The sequence below is a fragment of the Ochotona princeps genome, chromosome 17 (assembly GCF_030435755.1).
Source record: "Ochotona princeps isolate mOchPri1 chromosome 17, mOchPri1.hap1, whole genome shotgun sequence".
Taxonomy (NCBI): domain Eukaryota; kingdom Metazoa; phylum Chordata; class Mammalia; order Lagomorpha; family Ochotonidae; genus Ochotona; species Ochotona princeps.
The window spans coordinates 45,920,712-45,945,041 of NC_080848.1; the positions used below are offsets into that span (position 1 = coordinate 45,920,712).

The following is a 24,330-nucleotide window of genomic DNA, read 5'->3' on the forward strand; positions in this document are numbered from 1 at the left end:
TGAACCCACACACCTGGGAGCCCGAGACTGCTCCTTCCCACATTGTCACAGCCAGGCCTGAGCCGCAGACCGGAATAAGTCAGCTTGTAGCTGACCCAGCAGGCGTCCAAAATACGCTCGTTTGCAGCTGTGTGGCTCGGCTGTGGTGGCTTCCCACGCCAGCTGTGGTGCCTCCCAGCCCAGGGCTTGTGCTCAGGCCATTTCCTGCTGCCCGGCCTCTGTCAAAGGTGGCAGCAGGCTTACTCCCCAGGTCATCGAGGCCTTCGTCATTCTCCCGCAGAGGTTTCTGTTATCTGAGAAGACAAGAATTTGTAATGCTGCTGAGACTCCTTCCATGCAGTGCTGGCCTGGGGTGGGCGAAGTGGCTGCTGGCCCTGGAGGAGGCTTCCTCTCACCGGAGGCACGGCCTGGCTGCCACACCAGGGCAGCAAGGCTGCAGTGGTGCCTGCTTGCATTCACACCAAGCCTCTGTGTGGTCACGGGCTCTGCAGTTCTGTGATGCCGTCTGCTCGCAGTCCTCTTAGCCGTAGGGTAGTGAGGTCTTGCCAGCCTTGCGGCTGCCAGGTGACCGCAGAGGAGGCTGGTGCTGGTCGCTTCCTGTCTTCCTTGGCAGCCTCCCTTGCTGGAAATCTTTGCTTGGAGGCACATTGGGGAAAGGCAGATTCCCTGGGGCTCTGAGCTCCACTGTACCCACAGCCAGTGGTAGGAGCCCTGCCCTTCCCTGCCTGCTTGTGCCCCTGGCCACTTGTCTGCCCCACTGTGGCGCCTTCTGGCCTGGCCCCTGCACTGCTGCAGGTGTGGCATGTGGCTCCCTGTTGCTTCCCCGTGGTCTTGACCTTTCCTTTCATGTCAAGCAGAGGGTGCTTGGTAGACATGGAACAGTCTCACCGCCTGCTTGTTGAGCCCTCAGAGCCCTTTGGAACGGCCGTTCCACTCTGTCACCCCTGGCCAGTGTGCAGGTGCACACAGTCACCCTCATGGGGTGTTTGGACACTCTGGGACCCCAGCAATGCTCTCTGTGTGGTGTCTCCCGTGCTGGACACCCCTTGCTGGCTGAGGCGCCGCCCTTCCCCCTCCCACAGAGCTAGGTCTGTTCTCCCCAGGAAGGACGTGGGGTAAAGGCAAGGCAGTTGTGCCGAGTTGTGCAGCGGGTGTGGATGGGGCAGGCATCCCCCTGCTGCTCACTGTGTTTCCTCTCCTGCCCGCAGCTCCCTGCCAGAGGAGAAGAGCAAGAGCAGCTCCCCTTTGGAGGCCTGCCCAAGGCCCAGTGACAAGCCCGAGGCCGAGCCTGGGGAGCCCGACCCGGAGCTGAAGAGGAGCCGTGCCCGGGAGCGGAGGCGGGAGGGCCGCTCCAAGACCTTTGACTGGGCCGAGTTCCGCCCCATCCAGCAGGCCCTGGCTCAGGAGAGGGCTGCCCGGCCCCCCAACACCCAGGAACCTGGGCATCCTGAGGCAGAGCCTGGTGAGCTGGAACGGGAGCGTGCGCGTCGCCGGGAAGAGCGGCGCAGGCGCTTCGGGATGCTAGACACCCCGGACGGATTGGGCACCGAGGATGCTGCCCTGCGCATGGAGATTGACCGGAGCCCAGGGTTGCCTGGCCCCAGCGACCTGAAAGCGCAGAACGTCCATGTGGAGATCGAACAGCGCTGGCATCAGGTGGAGACCACCCCGCTGCGGGAAGAGAAGCAGGTGCCCATCGCTCCCCTGCACCTGCCCTCTGAGGATGGCACTGATCGCCTCTCTACGCATGAGCTGACCTCCCTGCTGGAGAAGGAGGTAACACCCAGGAGCCTGGGCAGCACAGATCGTGCCCACCCTGGCACAGTGACATGCAGGCAGCCTGATGTGCAGGCCAGGGCCAGCTGCCACAGGTTGGCAGTAAGGGGTGGAGTTCCTGAGTGGTAGATGCTGTGCTGTGGTTCTGCCCATCATGGTACCTGAACTGGCGATTTTAAGCAAGGGGGCGTGAGCAGGATCCCATCCATAAGGGCGCTCCCCAGATGCCTGCAGTGGCCCTGGTGGCTGCTCCGGAGGGACCAGGGTCGGGGCTCAGACTGAGGCGGGGAGCCACCAGGGGGTGCTGGAGTAGATGAGGAACTCAGCCCTGTGTGGGCTGAAGGTCATCTCTCAGGAAGCTGTCCCCCACACTGAGGCCACAAGGTCTTGATCAGTACAGTGCCTCCCGGCCCACACCCTGTAGGCACCCCATCAGTGGCACGGAGGCCGTCATGTTGCTCACAACTGTGTCTTTTTGCCAACAGCTGGAGCAGAGCCAGAAGGAGGCCTCGGACCTTCTGGAGCAGAACCGGCTCCTGCAGGACCAGCTGAGGGTGGCCCTGGGCCGCGAGCAGAGTGCCCGTGAGGGCTACGTGCTGCAGGTAGGGTGAGCGGCTGCTGCTCGCCGTGCACCCTGGGCCCTCACTCAGGGCCTGGCCAGGCTAGCGGTGTGCAGAGCTGAGCTCACGAAGGCAGTGCCTGCTCGGGCTGGTGGCTCTGCGCGGGCCGCTTCCTCTGCTGTCCTCGAGTTCAGGGGGCCAGAGCACCCTCCTCACGAGCACCTCTGTGCAGAGGTGGGGCAGTGGGGGTTATCTCAGAGGTGGAGTCAGGCACAGGTCCCCCGTTGTGCCTTTAACACGCCATAAACAGGCCGGGCTGTTGACCCAAGCCTGACGTGCCCACTTGCTCCTTTCTGTCCAGGCTGAGGTTTGAAAGGGACACTGGCCGCCCAGATAGTCCAGCCTGGAGGGGAAAATAAGGCAGACAGCCTGGGTGGCTGCCCCGCCCCTCTGCCCCGATTCTATAGCATCCCAGGTCCCATGCTTGTTCAGGGACTCAAAACAGGCACTTCTACCCCCATGCTCTTGGTAAGGCTGACGATGCAGCATTAGTGGCAAGGTCCCAGATTCAAGTTCAAGACCTGCCCTGGTAGAATTAGACTTTGCAGTCTCTGAGAGCGCTGCCACAAAGACCCAGAGTCTGACAGGCAGGGATGCCCCGTGCACCGCTTGCCCGTCCTTGGCCTCCTCCTCTCCCTCTCCCTCCCCCTCCCCCGAGCCACTTTAGACCGTCTTGTATCTGGGTTGCTCTCAGGCCCTAGTAACAGGTGAGGGTAGCCCTGCTGCTTCCCTGCGTGTACAGAGAGGTCTCAGTCACTTGCATTGGCCCTCCGGTGGGGGGCCTCTTTGTAAGCGTTCTTTGGGCCCGTGCTGCCCAAAGAGCTGACCGCAGACTGGGTGAGGGAGAAGTGGCAGCAACCTTGACACATTGCTAACCTGAGGATGCACCCAGGCAGTCCCAGGAACCCACACGGCAGCACCAGGCCGCGCTGCCCTCTGGGGCCATGTGACTTGGCACCAGCCTTGGAGGAGCTGGTCACCAGGGGTCTGTGGAAGCAGGGCTGTTCGGAAGGAAAGGCCGGGAGGGATGGCCGCCGGGACGGGTACCGCATGGACTGTGCTGGGAGGAGCTCGCGTGGCGTGGGTGTGGAGTGTGCTTGAACTTGAACTGAGTGTCACATCTGTGGCTTTCCAGCAGCAGAGCAGAGGGAGCCTCAGGAAGCGCAGGCTGCAGGGCGGGGCTGGCCCCTCTCCGGTCCCCATTGTTGTCCCTCCCCTTGGCCCCAGCCACCGTGCATGCCTTTCTGTTGGGGGAGTTTGGGTCCATCGTGTCTCGTGCCATGTTCTCTGCCTGCTTCGCGCCCTCACTTGGAGCTGCACAAGGTTGGTTGGTTTGTGGTGGTCTCAGCCCTGGTCTTCATCCCCTTTCAGGTAGAAGTTAGCTCTCCTGTCCCTGGAGGCCTGGCCCCTCGCAGACATCTCGCCAGCAGTTCCTTTCCTTCCTTCTCTTCCTGGCTTGGAAGGAAGTGACGTCGTGTACCTGCACCCTGTGTCTGCGCTGTGTTAGGACTTGTTGCCTAGAGCCGTACGTGCACTTTGTTTTGCGACAAGCGCTCCCCCTCCAGACGCAGGCGCAGCTCTGTGCTCCTCCTGCCCGCTCCCCCGCCCCCCCGCTCGTCCCCCGCCCCCCGTCTGCGTTTGCCTCCTCGGTGTGTCCCATTACTCGTTTTGTTTGATTTATTTCTCCTAGAAGCTGTTTGGTTAGAGCTGTTTTTTTTATGTCACTGTCCATGTTTTCTGTTTACCTGGAAGCAACTACTTTACCAAAAACAAAAAAGAACGATTAAGATGATTTGTTGGATTTTTGTTTTTAATGGGAAAAAAAAGTTGTGCAAAGGATAAGAGCCAAACCTACTAAGGAGCTTTTCTGTGGCTAACCCTGGCCAGAGGTGTGACACTCAGAGCAGGGAGGTCCGGCCAAGGCTTACTAACCAGTATTTCATCGGTTTTTTTAAGACTGAAGTGGCCACCTCCCCATCGGGTGCCTGGCAGAGACTCCATAAAGTCAACCAGGACCTGCAGAGAGAGCTGGAAGCCCAGTGCCAGCGCCAGGAGCTGATCACACAGCAGATTCAGACCCTGAAGCGTAGCTATGGGGAGGCCAAGGACGCCATCCGGCACCACGAGGCCGAGATCCGGAGCCTGCAGGCGAGGCTCAGCAATGCCGCGGCCGAGCTGGCCATCAAGGAGCAGGCGCTGGCCAAGCTGAAGGGCGACCTGAAGCTGGAGCAGGCCAGGGTCCGGGAGCAGCTGGAAGAGCGGCAGCAGCGCGAGGCCGTGCTCAGCGCTCAGCTGAGGGCCAGTGAGCAGAAGCTGCAGAGCGCTGAGGCCCTGCTCCTGGAGAGGACGCAGGAGCTGCGAGGCCTGGAGACGCAGCAGGCACTGCAGCGGGACCGGCAGAAGGAAGTGCAGAGGCTGCAGGAGCGGGTGGCTGCGCTCAGCCAGCAGCTAGGTGCCAGTGAGCAGGCTCAGCGGCTGATGGAGGAGAAGCTGCAGAGCAACTATGCGCTGCTGCTGCAGAGCTGTGAGGAGGAGAAGCGGGCGCTGCTGCAGAGCCTGAAGGAGCTGGAGGACAAGGCCAGCCTCTACGAGGACCAGCTGCAGGACCACGCGCAGCAGGTGGAGGCCCTCGAGAAGGAGAAGCTGAGCGCCAGGTGTGAGGGCAGTGAGCAGGTGCACCAGCTGGAGCAGCAGCTGGAGGCCCGGGAGACCAGCCTGCGCCAGCTCGCAGAGCACGTGCAGCACCTGCGGGAGGAGCGCGACCTCAGCAGGCAGCGGCTGCAGGAGCTGACGGAGCGGGTGGCCGCGTCCCATGACGATGTGGCCGCCCTGCAGGAGAAGCTGAGCGGGCGGGAAGCTGACTACGAGAGTCTGGAGCGCTCCTACCACAGCGTCTCGGAGCAGCTGCAGAGCACGCACACACTGCTCCGGCAGAGGGAGGAGGAGCTGCGGTGCATCAGAGACGCGCACGAGAACGTGCTGGAGAAGAAAGAGCAGGAGCTCCGCGAGGCTCTGGTTAAAGTGGTCGCCCTGGGCAGCAGCTTGGAGGAAACGGAAATAAAGCTGCAAGCCAAGGAAGAGATTCTAAGGAAGTTTGCAGAGGAGCCTTCGGGGGCCCTGGAAGACAGAGAGCAAGAGGGGGGCATTGCCCTTCCAGGCCAGCAGCACCCAGCTGCCAGCAGCACACCCTTGGGCTTCCCACACGCACCGCTGGAGGACGAGGCCCCAGCAGCTGCCCTGGGGGACGAGGGTGGTGATGGCAGCCCTGGCAAAGAGGAGGGCACAGCACCGCCAAAGTCAGCCGAAGTGTGCAGCAGGGAGGGCCATCTGCAGAGCTCAGCCAAGCCCGACACGGGAGCAGCTGGGGGGAAGAGGCAGAGAATCCGGTTCTCCACGATCCAGTGCCAGAAGTATGTGCAGCCCGAGGGGTCTGAAAAGACCTGGACCAGCAGCACGTCGTCGGACACTAGTCAGGAGCGCTCGCCCTCTGAGGAGAGCGTGTGTTCAGAGGCCGCGCCCGGCGCTCTGCCCGCAGCCAGCGATGCAGAGACGTACCTGTCCATCATCCACTCCCTGGAGACCAAGCTCTACGTCACAGAGGAGAAGCTCAAGGATGTGACCCTGAGGCTGGAAAGCCAGCAGGGCCAGAGCCGGGAGGCACTGCTCGTGTTGCACCAGCAGTGGGCTGGTGCTGAGGCGCAGCTCCGCGAGCAGCTGCGCGCCAGCCTGCTGCAGGTCGGCTCCCTGGCTGCCCAGCTGGAGCAGGAGAGACGCGAGAGGGCCTCGGGCGTCGAGAGCCACGTCGGGGAGCTGGGGGACTTCCAGGTGAAGAACAGCCAGGCCCTGTCGTGCTTAGAGAGCTGCCGGGAGCAGCTGAGGCTGCTGCCACGGGCCGGCCAGGACAAGCAGGATGCAGGCCTGACCTCCCTGGCTGGCGTGGAGAGCGCACTCGTGAGCATCATGCAGGCCCTGCAGCCCTGGCCCAGCCCTGCAGACAGCGGGGTGCAGGCATGGCTGGAGGAAAGACGGCTGGTGGAGGGCGGGGCGGGCCCCCCTGCCCAGGGCCCTCAGCCGGAGCTGAGCGAGCAGCAACAGGTGAAGCTGCTGTCAGACCAGATGGCCCTGGAGGCCTCTCTGATCAGCCAGATAGCGGATTCTCTGAAGAGCACCACCTTGGACGTGTCCCGCGTCCTCAGTGAGCTGTCGCGAGCAGGGGAACTGCCGCTGGAGGCTGAGCGGGGTACCCACTTGGCCCTGGCGCCCGCAGAGGCCTGGGCCAGGAAGGTGCTGGTAGACGGCGAGTTCTGGAGCCAGGTGGAATCCCTGAGAAAGCACCTGGGGACACTGGGAGGAGAAGCTGCCAGCGTCTCGGGAGGCGGGCAGCAGCATGTCCCGCAGGGCCTGGCTGAGGCCACGTGGGTCAGGGCAGAGCTCAGCTTTGCCACGCAGTCAGTGAGAGAGTCGTTCCAGCACAGGCTGCAGAGCATCCAGGAGACCCTGCAGGGGACGCAAAGGGCCCTGCGACAGCACAAGTGCATGCTGGGGGAGATCCTGAGAGCCTACCAGACACCGGACTTTGAGCGCGTGATGCAGCGGGTGTCAGAGGCCCTGGGGCCGGCAGTGGGCAGTGAGGACAGTGTACACACATTCTGGGAGCTGAGCCCTTCAGAAACGCTGGGTCCAGACACAGAGGGCTCCCAGGAGCCCCTGCGGGGGCCACAGCAGAGCCCACAGGCCCTCGTGGCCATCCAGGAAGAGCTGGCCCAGCAGCTGAAGGAGAAGGCCAGGCTGCTGGAGGAGATCTCGGCTGCCCTCCCGTCTCTGCCGCCCTGGGAGTCACTTGGGGGCTGCCGGAGGCTCCTGCAGGCATCCCACGAGCTCTCCTATAGCGCCTGCCTGGGAGGCCTCGGGCAGTACTCATCCCTGCTAGTCCAAGACGCCATCATCCAGGCTCAGGTGTGCTACGCAGCCTGCAAGATCCGGCTCGAGTACGAAAGGGAGCTCCGCTTCTACCGGGAGTCCTGGCAGAGCGGGGGCACCTCCTGCCAGGAGCAGGCGCTGCGGGAGGAGTACGAGGAACTGCTCCATAAGCAGAAAAGCGAGTACCTGCAGCTGATCGCCATCATTGAAAGGGAGAACGCCGAGCTCAAAGCCAGGGCCAGCCAGCTGGGCCTGCAGCAGCCGTGTCTGCAGGAGGCAGAGAGCAAGCGCAGTGAGAGCACAGAGCTGCAGGGCAGCTGCGTGGCGGAGCACAGCCGGGTGTGGAGCCAGCTGGGCGCCCCGGCCAGGGACAGTCAGGATCTGGAGCGGCACCATGGGCAGCAGGTGCAGACCCTGGAGGATCGGTTCCAGCTCAAGGTCAAGGAGCTGCAGACGATCCACCAGGAGGAGCTGAGGGCTCTGCAGGAGCACTACTCGCACAGCCTGCGCCACCTGCAGGAGACCCTCGGCCTTGGCCCACAGCCTCTGCCCGAGGCTCTGCCAGCCCCCAGCGCCACCTGGCCAGCCCAGCCTGCCGTGGCCCTGGGGGAGGCCGACTCCATGACGGGTCTGCGGGAACGCATCCAGGAACTAGAGGCCCAGATGGACATGATGCGGGAGGAGCTGGGCCACAAGGAGCTGGAAGGTGACACGGCCTCCTTGCGTGAGAAATACCAGCGGGACTTGGAGAATCTCAAGGTCTCCGGCACCATTTAGTCCACAGAGCCGCCTGCCGCTCCCGGGGCGGTGTGGGAGGGGTCTTGGTAAAGTTGACGTGCAGCCAGGTGCACTCTTGTGCTGTCCCTCTGCTTGCTGGCCGTGGTGCCGTCATCGGGGGCTGGGTTCCCCCCAAAAGTCTACCTCGCCGTGGGAGGGAGAACTGGCAGGAGGAGAGGAGCGCTCGGCTGTCCAGTGCCTGCCCCCCTCTCCACTGCCCGCCCTCCGACTCTCCACTGCCCGCCCCCTCTCCACTGCCCGCCCCCCTCTCCACTGCCCGCCCCCCCGACTCTCCACTGCCCGCCCCCCGACTCTCCACTGCCCGCCCCCCTCTCCACTGCCCGCCCCCTGACTCTCCAGCACCACGACGGGTACCCCCGAGATGGGCCGCAGCCAGCCTTTCTGTCCTCCCCGGGGGTTGGAGGACAGCTGTTTCCTGGAACAGTCCCCACACGCTGCTGCATTTCCCACTCGCTGTGGTGGGCCCTAGGGGCTGAGTCAAGTGAGAGCTTAGGCACGCAGGATCACAGTGCGCCATGCATGTGGCTACTGCGCATCCCGTACAAGCCTTCCGGCTGCCTTTGACGCGGCGGCCACCACATGATGCCAGGTGCTCTCGGGTACCATCAGCACAGCTTCCTGAGCTGCACAGGCCATGGGATGCCCGTGACGGACCCCTGCCCTCAGCTCTCTACCCTCCGCATACCACACAAGCAGACAGATCCCTGCTGAGGCAGCCACAAAGCCGGTCTCCACTGTTCTTTCCCTAGGCAGCCAGAACTGTTCAAACCCTTCATGAATTGTGCAAGGCTGGCACCGCAGTTGGTTCCCGGGGCTGGGGTGGGCAAGCCCAGGTGTGCAGGGAGAATTGCACAGACCCTTCCTGGGTCCGCAGATGCCAAGTCCATGCGCACCTCTGCGAGGCACCCAGTCAGCCTACATGGTGGTTCCTGGGCACGAACCTCTTCACATCCAGAGAGCTGCGCCCCTGTGGTGGGTGGAGTCAGCCCACATGGCCCAGGTTCGCAGGAGCCATGCTCCCTGGGTTTCCCTGCTTGGGCCTGTGTGATGGCTTCACCTCCTGCCCCAGGACATGCAGTGTGTCAGCAGCCTGTGGTCCCACTGTAACTGTTGTAACCGGTGGATTTCTGCCTAGGTTGGGAAGCCCACTGCCCCTCAACCATGCCCACATCAAGACCGCTGAACACCTGTTTTTGGACTTGGTGATGACTGGCTTAAAAATTCAGATTTTTTTTTTAATCAAATGCGAGAGTACTTTAAAAAGTTCATGGGAGGTGGAATTTTTTTTTTAAAGATTTATTTATTTTATTACAAAGTCAGATATACAGAGAGGAGGAGAGACAGAGAGGAAGATCTTCCGTCCGATGATTCACTCCCCAAGTGAGCCGCAACAGCCGGTGCGCGCCGATCCGAAGCCGGGAACCTGGAACCTCTTCCGGGTCTCCCACGCGGGTGCAGGGTCCCAAGGCATTGGGCCGTCCTTGACTGCTTTCCCAGGCCACAAGCAGGAAGCTGGATGGGAAGTGGAGCTGCCGGGATTAGAACCGGCGCCCATATGGGATCCCGGGGCTTTCAAGGCGAGGACTTTAGCCGCTAGGCCACGCCGCCGGGCCCGGGAAGTGGAATTAAAAAGATGAGTTTTTTGGTACAATTTTTTTAAGATTTTTTTTTTTTCATTTGAAATGCAGGCAGAGGGCCTGGCACGATAGCCTAGTGGCTAGTCATCACCTTGCAACTGCTAGGATCCTGTGTGGGACTAGTTTGTGTTGAGGCAGTCTGCTTCCCATACAGCTCCCTGCTTGTGGCCTGGGAAAGCAGTCGAGGATGACCCAAAACCTTGGGACCCTGCGCCCATGTGGGAGACCCAGAAGCTCTGGGCTCCTGGATTTGGATTAGTTAAGCTCTGGCCATTGTGGCCACTTGATGAGTGAACCAATGGACTGAAGATTTTTCTCTGTCTTTCCTCCTCTATATATATCTGACTTTCCGTCACTTCTTGGCCTTTTGGCTAAGATCAAGTGTAGTGTATGTTTGACTTTCCAATAAAAAATAAATCTTAAAAAAAAGGCAGATTTTCCATTTTCCATGCAAAGTCAGATATACAGAGAGGAGGAGAGACAGGAAGATCTTCTGTTCGATCGTTCACTCCCCAAGCAGCCACAACGGCCAGAGCTGAGCCGATCCGGAGCCAGGAGCCTCCTCCAGGTCTCCCATGTGAGTGCAGGGTCCCAAGGCTTTTGCCTGTCCTGTACTGCTTTCCCAGGCTGCAAGCAGGGAGCTGGATGGGAAGTGGGGCCACCAGGATTAAAACTGGGGCCCGTATGGGATCCTGGCACATTCAAGGTGAGGACTTTAGCCACTAGGCTACAGCACCGGGCCTGGATGTATCATCTTGAAAGGCGGATTACAGCTAGGAAGGGCTCCATCTGCTGGTTCACTCCCCAGATACCCACAGTGGCCAGAGTTGTGCTAAGATTAGAGCCAGGAGCCAGGATGTCCATCCAGGTCACCCACATGGGTGGTGGACCCCTGGTGAGGCGGGCCACAAACAGCCTGCGTTACAAGGTTGTAGGGACAGGGAACATAGGCATGCACTGTTCAGTTGGGAGAGGCCGCTGTCCACTGGTCAGCTCCCCAGATGGCCACTCCGACCTGAGGTGGGTTAGTTCAAGCCAGGGACTCGAAGCTTGGGCCGTCCTCCATTGCTTTCCCAGGCACATTAGCAGGGAGCTGGATTGGAGGGGAGCAACCGGGACTTGACCTGGCACCTGCAGGTGGACGTTTAGCCACAGATGATTTTTGAAAGCCTTGGTCAAAGGATCTTCATGAAGTTGATGAGAAATCAGTATCATGAACGACCAGATGGATTTCTTTCCTCCGTTGTTACTGATCTTTCAATTCTGTTTTCTCCATGAAGTTTCCCGAGAGCCCTCACGCATCACCCTGCCAGGAAGGGGCCTGGGAGATGACGCTGTGCGTGTTTCCCAGAGCACACAGTGTGAGGCTCGCTGCGGCTTCTTGGGAAGCATTAGCCAGGGAAAGGAGGAAGACCCTGCAGGAGGATTGCCCGCTGGCCTCAGCCAGCACAGCGGCGTGGGGTAGTGGAGTCCAGGTCCCAAGCACAGGTTGTAAGATCCTGAGGCAGTTGGAGAGGCCCTGCCCCTTGAGTGGTTTGATTCTTCAACCTGTGTGCCAGTCGGGCCATGAGGAATCGGGCTGGAAGCCAAATGTGGCAAGTCTCACCAGAGCGGAGTGTTCCGCTTCACACGCGTCGGTGAGCGGCCTGATCCCTGCCCGGAAATGCAACTCCAGGAGGGCCTTGGCAGGAAGTGCCTGGCTGTGCTCACTGTGCTGGGAGCAGCTGCGCCTCTGGCTTGCACATGGCTCTTTGCATCAAGGTGCCCTGTCCCGGCAGAGGCCCTCTGACCCAGTGCCCCTCTGTATCTACCTGTCGGAGACGGCACTGGAAGGAATCTGGTCCCATGGCCTCTTCTCATTTAGCAAGGCCCACAGTGGGGCAGAGGGGGTCCCCTAACCAGGGCCTGCCGGGGTTCCTGTCACAGGATGGCCAACAAGTCCCCTCCCTGTTTGTGAGTCCCCACCTGTGCACCCTCCTCCCTCTCCTGTCTGCCCCACCCAGCAGCGTCAGCCTGGCCCCCTCTTGCCACCCACAGCAGGAGCGAGGCATGGCACATGTGGCCGCGAGCCCCTCCATGGGTGCCTGCTGGTGCCCCAGGGCTTGGCCGGGCACAGAAACTGACGGCACTTGTGCACCCCGCAGGCCACGTGCGAGCGCGGCTTTGCCGCCATGGAGGAGACGCACCAGAAGAAGATCGAGGACCTGCAGAGGCAGCACCAGCGGGAGCTGGAGAAGCTGCGGGAGGAGAAGGACCGGCTCCTGGCCGAGGAGACCGCTGCCACCATCTCAGGTGGGCTGGGGGCCGTGCTGTTGGCATCAGGAGTCTGGCCAGCTCCGTGCAAGGGGCAGCCACAGCCTGCTCAGCCACTTGGGGGGTGACTCACGTGAGGGGCTGCTGGCCTCGCCCTGGGCCAGCCTTGCCTTCTGTTCCTTCTTTCTAAGTGTCTGTTTTCATCTTGGAAGGCAGAGCAGCACACAGAGACCTTCCCTCCGTGGGTTCAGTCCCCAAAGGCTGCAAGGGCCAGGCCAGGCCAGAATCTCACACCCCATCCAAGTCCCTACATGGGAGGCAGGGACCCACACACCTGGGTCATTCTCCTCTACTTCTCAGTATGCATTAGTAGGGAGCTGAATCAGAAGTGGAGCCATGGGCCAGGCCCAGTGGCCTAGTGTCCAAATCCTCGCCTTGTGCGCATCAGGATCCATATGGGCACCGATTCCTGTCCCGGCTGCTCCGCTGCTCATCCAGCTCTCTGCCTGGGCCCCTGCACCTGCATGGGAGACTCAGAAGCAGCAGCTCCTGATTTCAGATCAGCTCAGCTCCAGTTGTGGCCACTGGAGAGTGGACCAGTGGATGGAAGATCTGTCTGTCTCTCCTCTCTCTGTAACTCTGACTCTCCAAAAAAAAAAAAAAAAGAAGGAAAAAAAAACTCAAAAAAAAGTGGAGCCAGACTCAGCAGCCGCTGTGATGCGGAACCTGCTGCACACACCGCCCCCGGACAGCCCCTGCTGCACACCAAACAGCTGTGCAGGGCGGATTCATGCTTGGTGGGTGGTTTTGTGTTTTTTGGGTTTTTTTAAATTATTTTTCTTGGAAAGGCACATTTAGAGAAGGAGACACAGAGAGAGAGATTCCATGTGCTCTTTCACTCCCCAAATGGCCACAATGGCCAGAGCTGAGCTATTCTGAAGTCGGAGCCAGGAACTTTTTTCCTGGCCTTCCATGCAGGTACAGCATCCCAAGGTTTTGAGCCGTCCTGCACTGCTTTCTTACAAGCAGGGAGCTGGGAGGGAAGTGGAGCAGCTGAACGCAAACCTGCACCCCTATGGGATCCCTTGTGCAAGGCGAGGATCTAGGCGCTGAGACATTGCACCAAGCATTTAGTGGGGTTCCCAGGAATCCTGCCAGGCCAAGGGTGTGAGAGGCAACCTGGCACGCAGGACAGGCTGCTGGTAGGTGGTAGACAGTATGTGGGGTACCACCATTCTGCCCACATTGCCCTGGCCCCAGCGGGGAAGTGGTATGGGGGCCCACAGCCAGCCGCCTGGTGCTGAGGGCTGTCGTGTCTCCTACAGCCATTGAAGCCATGAAGAATGCCCACCGGGAGGAGATGGAGCGGGAGCTGGAGAAGAGCCAGCGGTCGCAAATCAGCAGCATCAACTCCGACATCGAGGCACTACGGCGGCAGTACCTGTGAGTTGGCCACTCCCCACACACACACCCAGAGGATGCCACGCGGCTCCCTGCTCACTAAGAACCGAAGGGGCAGGGTGACTTGGAGGCTGCCCAGGGCGTGTCTGCTGCCCTGGCACTCTGGTGGTGAATGTGATGAAAGCAACCATATCTGTGTTCCAGAACAGCCTGTGCCCCTTCTCTGCCCTCCACACGTGCTGGCTCCTGGCAGGGCGTCTGTAGGCAGCACCCCTGCTTCCTGGAAGTGGCTGGTGCAGAGGTTTTGATGGCGTCCTATTGAAAGGCCATGCTCTTCCGGGCCAGAGTGGGCTCTGCACGCCTGCGTGTGTCCAGGCCTCCCCGAGCGGCAGGCAGGCGCAGGCCCCGTGGCCACAGCCCAGCTGCTGAGCCGCCACTCGCTCTGCAGGGAGGAGCTGCAGTCAGTGCAGCGCGAGCTGGAGGTGCTGTCGGAGCAGTACTCGCAGAAGTGCCTGGAGAACGCGCACCTGGCGCAGGCGCTGGAGGCTGAGCGGCAGGCCCTGCGGCAGTGCCAGCGCGAGAACCAGGAGCTCAATGCGCACAACCAGGTGAGGCGAGGCCCATCGGGGGGCTGGGAGGGCCACCCCAAGGCTCCGGAGCACGCTCCTGTGCATTCTTGGCCTGCACGATGGCTGGGGTCACACCTGTGCTGGCCCACACCGTGAACCTGAGCCGCACCCCGAGCCTTGCCCCACATGTCCCCACAGAAGGCGCTGGCTGCTGGACTCCTGTGTATGCATCTGCCAACCCGGAGAGCAGTGCTCAGGGCCCCTGGAGAGGACGCTGGCCAGGCAGCTGGCCTAGCTGTTTCCCAGACCGGAGGCCCTTGGGTCTGGAGCCTTGCTCTGTCCTCACACACAGCCCTTCTCCCAGCTGCCACTGCAGGCAGTGCCTGGCACGTTCCCACTCACAGAAGGAAACACGCGTGAGCACACTATGGTTTCCGTGGAGGTGACTGTTCGCCTGTCCCACAGGAGCTGAATAACCGCCTGGCCGCGGAGATCACACGGTTACGGACCCTGCTGACCGGGGATGGGGGCGGAGAGGCTGCTGGGTCGCCCCTGACACAGGGCAAAGATGCTTATGAGTTGGAGGTACAGCACTGTGGGGAGCAAAGCGGGCTCTGGGAGCATGACCCTCAGGCCACAGCTGTAGCTGGCTGGGACATCTGGCAGGCCCTGAGACAGCAACAGAGGCAGGCAGTGGGTAGCAGGAGGCTGGCGAGTCCTCAGCCTGCAGCCCACTTCTCTGCCCGCAGCTCCCCAGCACAGGCTCATGCCCTCTGCGGGCTGGGCCGTCCCTCTGTCTGAGTGGCGAGCTGTGGGGCGGTCTCCCTCACTGGAAAGGCATGGTCACAGAGACAGAGCTCTTCATCTGCTGGTTTGCTCCCCAGCTGGCCCAGCAGCGGGAGCTGGGCCAAGAACTCCCCATTAAGGGATCTCCTCCTGTGAGCCAGAAGCTTGACCAGCGAGGTGGGCAGTGGGGAGAGCAGTGTTCAGGGCCCCTACCTACCAGGGGGCCTGCCATGTGGTGGTGAGCCAGTGCCTGTCCTTCCAGGTCCTACTGCGGGTCAAGGAGTCTGAGATCCAGTACCTGAAGCAGGAGATCAGCTCCCTCAAGGACGAGCTGCAGACGGCGCTGCGGGTAACCACGCCCCGCCTCCCACACGATGCGCTGCCCCTAGGGCCACGCAGTGCACGGTCGCGGGCTCTGTGTGCTCTGGCCGCAGCCAAGGCCCGCAGCGGAACATGTGGCACGACAGGGCAGGTCCATGGCCGCAGCACATCCCCTGGGCTCCACAGGGAGGTTCCTGCCGTCGGGAGCAGGCGGGAGTCTCAGGGGCAGTTGAGTCCTTCAGGGAGTCCCACAGAGGGCCTGGCCTGGCCTGGGCCGAGTCCCCCACTGCCGTCGAGGGCAGCTGCGCTCTGCCTGCCACAGCCACTCCCCCAGAGCATGGCAGCCCCAGGGCACAGGCCTGCACAGCTCTAATCCTACTGGCGGCTGCCCCTCGCTCCCCAGGACAAGAAGTATGCGAGCGACAAGTACAAAGACATCTACACAGAGCTCAGCATCGCCAAGGCCAAGGCCGACTGTGACATCAGCAGGTTGAAAGAGCAGCTGAAAGCAGCCACAGAGGCACTGGGGGAGAAGCCCCCCGAGAGCACTGCTGTGGGCTATGGTGAGCTCCTGGGGTCCCCTGTGGGGCTGCAGTGAGCTCTAGGGGCCCTCTGTGGGGCAACAAGACCGGCCTGAATTGGGAAGGCTCCCAAATCTGAGACCTGGAGCGCCAGCCTGGGCACAGTGACAAGTGCCACACCTGAGCTCCCAGAACGGCAGGTCAGAGCATGGGCATGCTCACAGCACTGCACCCAGCTCCAGCCTATGGTGCGTTAGACACGCATGTGAGTCCCCTTGAAGCTAGGCCCATACCCTGCGAGAGCAGATACCTGAGGAAAACAGTGCCCAGATGGCCGAGGGCACTCAGCCACGGTAGCGTTAGCTGCATGCATAATGGAGCAATGGGACAGGAAGTCACGGTGGTCTGAGCTGACCTGCCTGGACACATGGCACACACACCTGGCTGCTGTGTGCTACCTGCTCGAAGGGCAGTGCTGGGCACAGTGGTCAGAAAGCCACTGGGAGGGCCTCGGGGTCACACCTGACCTTGGCTGACCTTCAGAAAAAGACCCACAAACGTGTGAAGCTGTGGTTGGGCCACTCAAGCCCCAATCCAGCCTTTGCATCAGCCGGCAGTGGCATGGCAGTGCCCGCAGGGAGGGGAGTCCTCATGGACAGAGGCCAGGCAGGGGTACAGGTTGTGTGGGGGAACCTTGGGGATGAGGGCAGCAAGTTGGGGTGGTGTGCATTCCTTGGAGAGCCCATAGCTTCCAAGAGGAGTGGGTAGCAGCAGGTGGCATGGGACCAGAGCACGCCGCAGCATCATGCATGCCTCTCTTGATGGCTGTGTCCACTGGGGTCCTCGGGTGCACCGCTCTTACGATGGGCAGTCTCCCAGGATCTTGGGTTGAAAGGGCAGAGCTCCACACACTGATGAGCCTAAGTCTCTGTGTGTCTGAAGAACCGCAAGGCACTGTGGTTGGGTGTGCACTCTCATGCATACACGCCTGAGGGGTGCTGTCTCAAGGTGGAGTCACAGTCCCCACCGGTTTGTGTAGCAGCCCCTGTGTGCGCGGCAGGGCGCAGGAGACCTGGGGCAGCTGGGCCCTCCCGTGCTGCTGGCCTGTGTAGTCACAGACACAGTCCCGCCGGAGGCAGGAACGAGCCGGAGGCAGGAAGGGCTCAGGCGGGTCTAGGAGACCGGAACCGTTGGCTTGTCTGTCCCTGCAGACATCATGAAGTCCAAGAGCAACCCTGACTTCCTGAAGAAGGACCGATCCTGTGTCGGCCGGCAACTCCGAAACATCAGGTCCAAGGTGAGCCAGCGCTCCAGGCCCGGGCCGGCTCCTGCGGCAGAGGCCGCCCTGCCAGGCAGCAGCTGGGCCAGCCTGTGGCATCCCTCGCGGCCTGCCCTCTGCCACCAGTAGAGCCCCAAGCGCTCCAGGAGCCGGGAGGCTGGGCAGGCGGGAGCCACGCAGGGCGTGGGCCGTGACTGTGTCTCACTCTCACTCTTTCTCTGACAGTCCGTAATTGAGCAGGTCTCATGGGATAACTGACACGCGTCCGCTTCCAGGTCCCCTGGCGTAGGTAAAGCCCCTCTCACCGCCTGCCTGCATGCACCGCTCACACCCCACTGTTGGCACTCACTCTGCTGCAGCTGGCACACACGCCCCAGCGAGGGGCCATAACCTGCCTCGGAGTTCTCGGCACGCTAACCCCTCAGTGGAACTCGGCCCACAGCACCAGCAGCATGCATGCGGGTCATCCGTGCACGGCACTAAGCTCACATTCCCACTCGAGAGAAGTCCACAGCACCCTCGCGGGACACCCCTCCCACGGGCCCCCAGTCAGCGGGCAGCCCCACAGCCTCCGTGGCCCTCACCGCCACCCCGAAGTCTCTGTTGCCCTTCCCAGCGCCACCATCTGTCTGGGCTTGTGGGTTGCTCATCCAAGGGCCCAGTGACTCATGGGCCAACCTGCAAAGTGGTCAGAAGCCACCAGCAGCTGCCTGGGCAGGGCCAGATGTGCAGGAACTGGCTTGGCGAGGCCGCGGCCTCTGCTGGCCATGGGGCTCAGTCCGAAGCTCAGCCGGAGCGAGTTTGCCTTAGGAGAACAACTGGAAAACGTACCTGTTGCTGCCATGTCAACTGGTGTCATCTTGCCACAGTTCCAAGTCACTGGGATGCAGTTTAGGGTGTTTTTTTTTTTTTTTAAACATGAAAATATTGTAAAACTGTTGGTTTTACAGGCAGAGTGAAGGGGGTGGCGGTGGGGACAGATAGATGCCCTATGTTCTGACTCATTTCCCAGATGCCTGCAAAAGCCAGGTTTGGACCAGGCCAAAGACAGGGGCCAGGGGCTCCGGCCGACCCTCCCACATGGGTGCAGGGCCCAGGTGTTTGGTGGCATTCTCTGCGCCTTCCCAGGCACAGTAGCAGGGTGCTGGATCAGAAGCGGAGTAGCAGGGCAGTAGCTCGCCAACATGAGGTGCTGGAGTTACAAGCTGAGGCTTCGGCTGCTTCACCCCAGCAGCGGCCCCAAATGAGGCAGTGTGCTGTTGGCTCCTGACCTCTGGGAGGCCGGCCTTCTGCCTCCAGCCTCTCCTGAAGCAGCCTCAAGTTTGCGGTCAGTCTTGTGGCTTTAACCACAGGTCTGAGTGGCAGGCGGGAGATGGGGGAAGAGGGACAGATAGAGGCCCTTAGAGGGCAGATCTGCAGCAAGGGGTGCAGGATGGAAGAGCCACACGAAGACGAGGCTGCAGGCCAGCCGCAGGCTGGGGGCTGAGTCAGACGCGGTGGACGTGGCCTAGGCAAGGGCAAGGTGGAGCTATATGCAGATGCGCCTCGGCCCTGGCCCTGATGGGAAGGGCCAGGCAGCCCACCAGGCTGCTGTGGATGGGAGGGCTTGTCCAGGTCAGGGGCTGCTGAATTCCCCATGTTTGGGTGTCCCAGCAGTTGTGACTGTCCCCTGCGGGGGTGTAAGGGAGGGGAGGCCTCCCTTCAGTTCCTATTTCCTGGTTAAGTCGGCCCCTCGGACCAGATCAGATGGGCACGGTGGCCAGCCTTTGTCACCCTGAAGCCTCACCTGCTCTGATGTATATCGGGCCACTGTCCACACCACCCTGCTCAGTGGAGGCTTGGTGCGTGGGTGCCGACAGGCTCCGGCAGGGCACGGGATAGCCCGTGATGGGATAGCCCGTGATGGGCTGTTGGCTGGTGAGGGCGCAGGAGCCAACAGGCAGCAGCCCGGTCTCAGCCGCACTCCCCTCCTGCGCTGGTGAGCCAGCTCTGAGCCTCTCTTCACACCACGGCACCTGCTCGGCGGCCCCTCCAGCATGCCCGGTGCCCCGGCCACACTGCCGCCCGCACCTGCAGCAGGCTGACCCGCGCCTCTCTCTCCCCCCAGAGTCTGAAGGAAGGCCTGACGGTGCAGGAGCGGCTGAAGCTCTTTGAATCCAGGGACTTGAAGAAAGACTGACCAGTGGGCGCTCCCGGCTGCCCCCCCCCCCCCCGGCTTTGTGCCTTCCTCGTCGTTGCTGTCCCTGCTGTCACTAACTGGGTTTGGATGCATGAGAGACTGGGCGGCCCCACCCTGCCCTGCGATTCCAGCTTCCTGTCGTCTCTGGCACACGGCTTTTCCTCTGTGGTTTCCTGAAACAAGGCAGGTGGCGCCGCTGGTGGGGGCCCCCTCCTGGCCATCCCCACTGCACTCAGTATTAAGGCCGAGGGTCCCCGGGGCGCTGGAGGGCCGGCACCTGTTAGCTCCACTGACGCAGCTTCGCTCACAGCCCACGTAGCCCGCAGGACTTCTCACGGCCTGGAGGGGGTTGAAGGCAGCCATTCTGGTTTTTGGGTTTTTTTTTTTATTAAATCTTGCACAAACCCCGGCCCTCTCGTTCCTTCCGCTGTTACTCCCGGGCTCTGGCGTGTGGCCGATAAGAGCTCGCCCCACAGAGCAGTGCTGTGTGGCCTAGGAGGCACTCAGGCCTCGGGCACGTTGCCACGAAGGTGCGGAGGACATGGGAGCCGAGGGACTGTGTGGGCCACGACCCTGAACCACTGGACAAGACCTGTGGGGTGCGCAGGAAGCTCCCCTTGCAGCCGGTGACACCAGGAGCCAGCAGCCTCAGTACAGTGGTGAGCCAACTTAGAGCCACATGAGAGCCGCAGCGCTGAGTGGAACTGGCCTCATTCTGCACCTGCGCTGAGGGGGGGAAGGGGCACCCTGCTGGGTCTCTTGCTTAAGCCTGGAGGCACCCTCTTCCCTGGAGGGCTTGGGGTCCTCTCTTGGCCTCGAACCTGCGCCCTCTCAGTTTGGGGCATGGCCTATACCTACCTAGATTGCCAGGAGATCCCATGAGGGGCCACAGGTGGCTTGGCAGTGCTGCTCCTGGAGCGGCTGGTGCCATTCCTCCGTCCGCCCATTTGATTCTCCTTGGCTGCCAGAGATGGCACTTGCAGGCAGCAGAGACCCCACTCCAGGGCTGCCCCCGGGGCGTCGCTGCCAGTGTCCCCCTCAGGGCCCACATCCCTGAAGTTTAGGGAAGAGAATTTGGATCCAGACATAGAGGTGGCTTCTGTCTTGGTAGCAAAGGAGCCCTCTCAGCCCAGGCCAGGCTGCACTCACGCAGCTGCCGCTGCTGGTGGGCCATGCCTCTCTGCAACTCACACCTGCAGGAGGGGCTGCGGTTGGGACTGGACCCCAGGACCTGGGCCGCATGGAGTCACAGTGATCAGAGCACAGGTCCCAGACATCACTTCAAAAAATCAGGGACCCCTTTGACCCCAAGAAAGAGGGAGGAAGTGGAGGATTTTTCATGTTGAAAAGGACAGGGTAGTGTTGAAATCACACCGAAGGGTGAGTTGAGTATGAGGTGGTAGGGCCTGTGGGTGTGAGACACGCCGGTGCTTTCTGGGGCCCTGGAGTGGGATGACAGCCCTGCCCTCCCTATCCCCAAGAGCAAGGCCACTTTGGAGGGCCCTGGCTGACAGACGGCCCCTCTGTGCATGCCCCCTCTCCCGCCCTGGCCTCTCAACTCTTGGGTAGGCTCCATGCCCCGTTTCTAGGCACCCCCTCGTCACAGGATGTGGGGAGGACGTGGTCACACAGTCCCAGGGCTGTGACAGTGAAGGCACCTCAGCCCGCTGGGGGCGCAGTGAGGGTGTCCCCTGGGTGCACGTCACAGCTGAGGCACACACCTTTAGTCGCGTTGGTCCAAGCCCCCAGGTACCAACCTGGAATGTTCAGGAAACAGAGTGGGTAAACATGGGCTCCCCGGTGGCGGGCTGCAGGATGCCTGGAGCGGGGAGGCAGCTGTCCCCAGGACGGCCACGTGCGAGTGTGGTGGTGGAGCAGGTGGGAGCGGCTGGTGCCGGCCACGCAGAGCTTCCTGCAGCGTGGCTCCTGAGGGACGTGAGAACTGACTTGGCTACTGATGGACACTGGCGTGTTGGTGAGAGGACGCCATGGCTGGCGGCACGTGGCTCCAGCCCGCCACGGCCCTGAGACCTGGCACCAAGGGGTCACAGGCTGGCAGGGAGCCCTGGGGACCGGGAGGGGTTCTCCGTGTTCAGCCCTTGCTATGGCAGGCCGGGCTCTGCAGATGTAGCTGTTCGTTTGTATTCTGTAAATACTCCACTTTACATAACTCCATCATAATAAACTATTTTTGGCTCACCCTCTGTGTGTGGCGCAGTGAGCTTTCATGCTACGCAGGCTGTGCTGCGCAGCCTGGCTGGGGTCCCCTGCACTCGGAGAGCAGCTCCGTGCACTGGGGGCAGCCAGGGCACACTTCCAGCAGTGCCACGTGGGGAGCCGCCTGCATGGAAATCATGTTTACCCAGACGGGGAAAAAAAGTCTGACTCTGTACCAGAGGCATGGTGCACAGACGGAGGTCCGGAGCACTCTTCCAGTTGTTCAATGATTTCCTAGTGGGAGACCCGGAAGAGCTTCTGGCTTCAGATCGGCACAGCTCCAGCTGTTGCACTCACTTGGGGAGTGAATCATCAGACGGAAGATCTTCCTCTCTGTCTCTCCTAATCTCTGACTTTGCAATAAAAATAAAGCTTAAAAAAGAAAGTCTTAAGACAGTCTGTGGGAAGTGTGTGCAGCCTGCTCTTCCTGCCTCTCAAGCCCCCGGAGGGCCCGGCATCCTCTGGGGGGAGCATCTGGGTGAACCATCTGCTGGTTCACTCCCCAAGTGTCAAACGCCCAGAGCTGAGCTGATCCACCAGGAGCCAGGAACTTCCTCCAGGTCTCCCATGTGGGTGCAGGGTCCCAAGGCTTTGGGCCGTCCTCGACTGCTTTCCCAGGCCACAAGCAGGGAGCTGGATGGGAAGTAGAGCCGCCTCAGTTAGAACCAGTGCCCATATGGGATCTTGGCACATTCAAGGCGAGGACTTTTAGCCGCTAGGCTACCGCGCCAGGCCCCATCTTCTCTCTTTGAAATAAGTAAATGTTTTTCAAAATGTTTACAGGAGGCAGCATGGCAGTGTGTCAGGTTAAGCTATTGCCTGCAACCCCAGCATCCCAAATGGACTACTCCAAACTCATTTATTTGAAAGGCAAATCATAAATTGCCAACAAGGGCCTGGCACAATGACTCAATTGACTAATCCCCCAGGCTCCACTTCCCATCCAGCTCCCTGCTTTGGGAGTGAACCAGCAGGAGACCTTTCTTTCCTTGGAAAGGCATATCTACAATCAGAGGAGGAAAGGAAGATCTTCAGTCCACTGATCCACTCCCCAAGTGGCCTCAACAGGCAGAGCTGGGCTGATCAGGAGCAAGGAGCTTCCTCCTGGTCCCCTGCGTGGGTGGAGAGGCCCAGGCACTTGGGCCCTCCTCCGCTGCCTCCCTACCACCTTGGCACGCATCTGGAGGGGCAGTGCAGCAGCCCCAACTCCAGTCTGCCCATACAGATACAGGTGTCAAAGGCACACCCCCAAAAGGAATTTTCAGGCCCAGTGGTGTGGCCTAGCGGCTGAAGTCCTTGCCATGAACATGCCCGGATCCCATATGGGCGCCGGTTCTAATCCCGGCAGCTCCACTTCCCATCCAGCTCCCTGCTTGTGGCCTGGGAAAGCAGTCACGGATGACCGAAACCCTAGGGACCCTGCACCCGCATGGGAGATATGGCAGAGGCTCCTGACTCCTGATTGGCTCAGCTCTGGTCATTGTGGTCACTTCGGGAGAGAATCATCGGACAGAAAATTTTCTTCTGTCTCTCCTCCTCTCTGTATATCTGCCTTTCCAATAAAAAAAAATAAATCTTAAAAAAAAAAAAATACAAAGCACTGCATGGGTCGGAAAATCAAGTCCCCACTAGAACCACACACCTGGGCAGCCCAAACGCGGGGTCCCTGTCCCCTGCTGCGGGAGGTGGGGAGGAGTGGACGCCCTCCAGGCCAGGCCCACGGGCCTAGCGGAAGGCCTGTCCTGGGGATATGCGCCCGCGCGGGATGCCTCCCCTCGGGAAGGCGAAGCCCCATGGGGCGACCCCCTCTGGGCTGCGCAGGTTGTGGCCCTGCTCCGCAGGCATCCCCCTAGCCCAGACTGCGCATTCAGGGGTCCCACACTTCTTTTCTTTCCCTATTTATTTCCAAAATATTATCAAACACCGGGCGGGGGAGGGAGGAAGGCGAGTCCTAAAAGCAGGTGTCCCCGGGGTCCCACAAAGCACCAAGGGACCCGGGAGTCCGGGGGCGCCTGAGGTCAGCGGCCCCGCCGCGTGTGCGCATGCGGGAAGAAGGTGTACTTGGCGGGGTCGAACTCGTCCCAGATGCGCTCGAACTCCTCGAGGAAGAGGCGCACGTACGTCGCGTCCTCCAGGATGAGCACGTTCTCGCGGTTGTTCTGAATGGCCTGCGTGGTCCAGTTGAGCGAGCCCGTGATGAGCACCTTCTTGTCCACGATGGCGAACTTGTGGTGCATGTAGCCCAGGTCCTGGTCATGGCGCACCTGGATGCCTGCGGCCGGCACACGCACACAGCACACGGCGCCTCGCACCGGGCCCGGGCCGCGCCCCGCCGGCGCCCCCCGCGAGCCCCGGGCCTGCCACCCCCAGCTACCCCGGCTCCGCCGGCTCCCCCGGCCCGCCGCCTACCCGCCTTGCGCAACAGGCCGATCTGCGAGCCGTTGAGCGCCATGTAGTCGCAGTCGGTGACGACCCGCACGCGCACGCCGCGCTGATGCAGCAGCTGCACGGCGCGCCCCAGCTGCGGGCTCGAGAAGGCGAAGAGGCAGAGCTCGAGGCTGGCGCGGGCGGCCAGCAGGGCGCGCAGCAGGCGGCTCAGAGAGCTCTCGCAGTGCGGCAGGCTGCACTGGCAGCCCGCGGGCCCCGGCGCCGCGTCGGGCGCCTGCAGCAGGGCCTCGGTGCACGTCACCTGCGACGGGAAGAAGAGCACCTCGCGCCGCGCCCGCCGAGCCCGCCCGGCCCGCAGCCAGCGCAGCAGCCAGGGCAGAACCTCCAGGGCCACCGAGAGGCCCGCGGCCGCCACGGCCGCCGCCCGCCAGCCGAGCCGCCGCATGGCCCCGCCGCCCCAGCCGCCCCGGGCCTCCAGGCCTGCGCGCCCCGGGCCGCGTGCTCGGCCACGCCCGCCACGTGCCTAACGGCCAGCGCAGCCACACCCCTGCGCGCGCCCACGCGCAACGGCCACGCGCTCGACAGCCACGCACCCGTCCCGCCCCGCTGGCCACGGCCACTCCCCGTGGTGGCGCCTGCGCCTCTCCCTGTGCTGCTGCCCCGCG

General features: G+C 61.8%; 2 protein-coding genes and 1 non-coding gene across 9 annotated transcripts in view; 2 read left to right on the forward strand and 1 right to left on the reverse strand.

Moving 5' to 3' along the window:
• The window catches only part of MPRIP (myosin phosphatase Rho interacting protein), a 96,313-nt gene extending 76,842 nt beyond the window's left edge, over positions 1-19,471 (forward strand). For 3 of the 7 annotated variants that reach the window (XM_058676586.1, XM_036496177.2, XM_058676587.1), the window contains 11 exons: positions 1,209-1,776; positions 2,262-2,378; positions 4,353-8,075; positions 11,896-12,043; positions 13,330-13,447; positions 13,854-14,013; positions 14,440-14,559; positions 15,023-15,109; positions 15,485-15,644; positions 16,814-16,899; positions 18,989-19,471. In XM_058676586.1, coding sequence (XP_058532569.1) covers positions 1,209-1,776; positions 2,262-2,378; positions 4,353-8,075; positions 11,896-12,043; positions 13,330-13,447; positions 13,854-14,013; positions 14,440-14,559; positions 15,023-15,109; positions 15,485-15,644; positions 16,814-16,899; positions 18,989-19,060 — 5,359 coding nt within the window. In that variant the 3' untranslated portion in view covers positions 19,061-19,471. Of the gene's footprint in view, positions 1-1,208; positions 1,777-2,261; positions 2,379-4,352; positions 8,076-11,895; positions 12,044-13,329; positions 13,448-13,853; positions 14,014-14,439; positions 14,560-15,022; positions 15,110-15,484; positions 15,645-16,813; positions 16,900-17,106; positions 17,171-18,988 lie in introns of all 7 variants that reach the window. The other 4 variants (XM_058676584.1, XM_058676585.1, XM_058676588.1 and 1 more) reach the window with 4 other exon arrangements.
• Positions 10,103-10,296, forward strand: LOC118759754 (U2 spliceosomal RNA). The gene has a single exon (XR_004996398.2). It is a non-coding gene; the product is annotated as a U2 spliceosomal RNA (small nuclear RNA).
• A 3,818-nt stretch (positions 19,472-23,289) lies between the features above and the next one.
• PLD6 (phospholipase D family member 6) lies at positions 23,290-24,185 on the reverse strand. Its single transcript, XM_058676207.1, has 2 exons — positions 23,687-24,185; positions 23,290-23,549 (listed from the first exon to the last, which is right to left on the reverse strand). The coding sequence occupies exons 1-2, from the start codon at positions 24,108-24,110 to the stop codon at positions 23,296-23,298; spliced, it is 678 nt and encodes a 225-aa protein (XP_058532190.1). The 5' UTR covers positions 24,111-24,185; the 3' UTR covers positions 23,290-23,295.
• Positions 24,186-24,330: the final 145 nt, after the last annotated feature.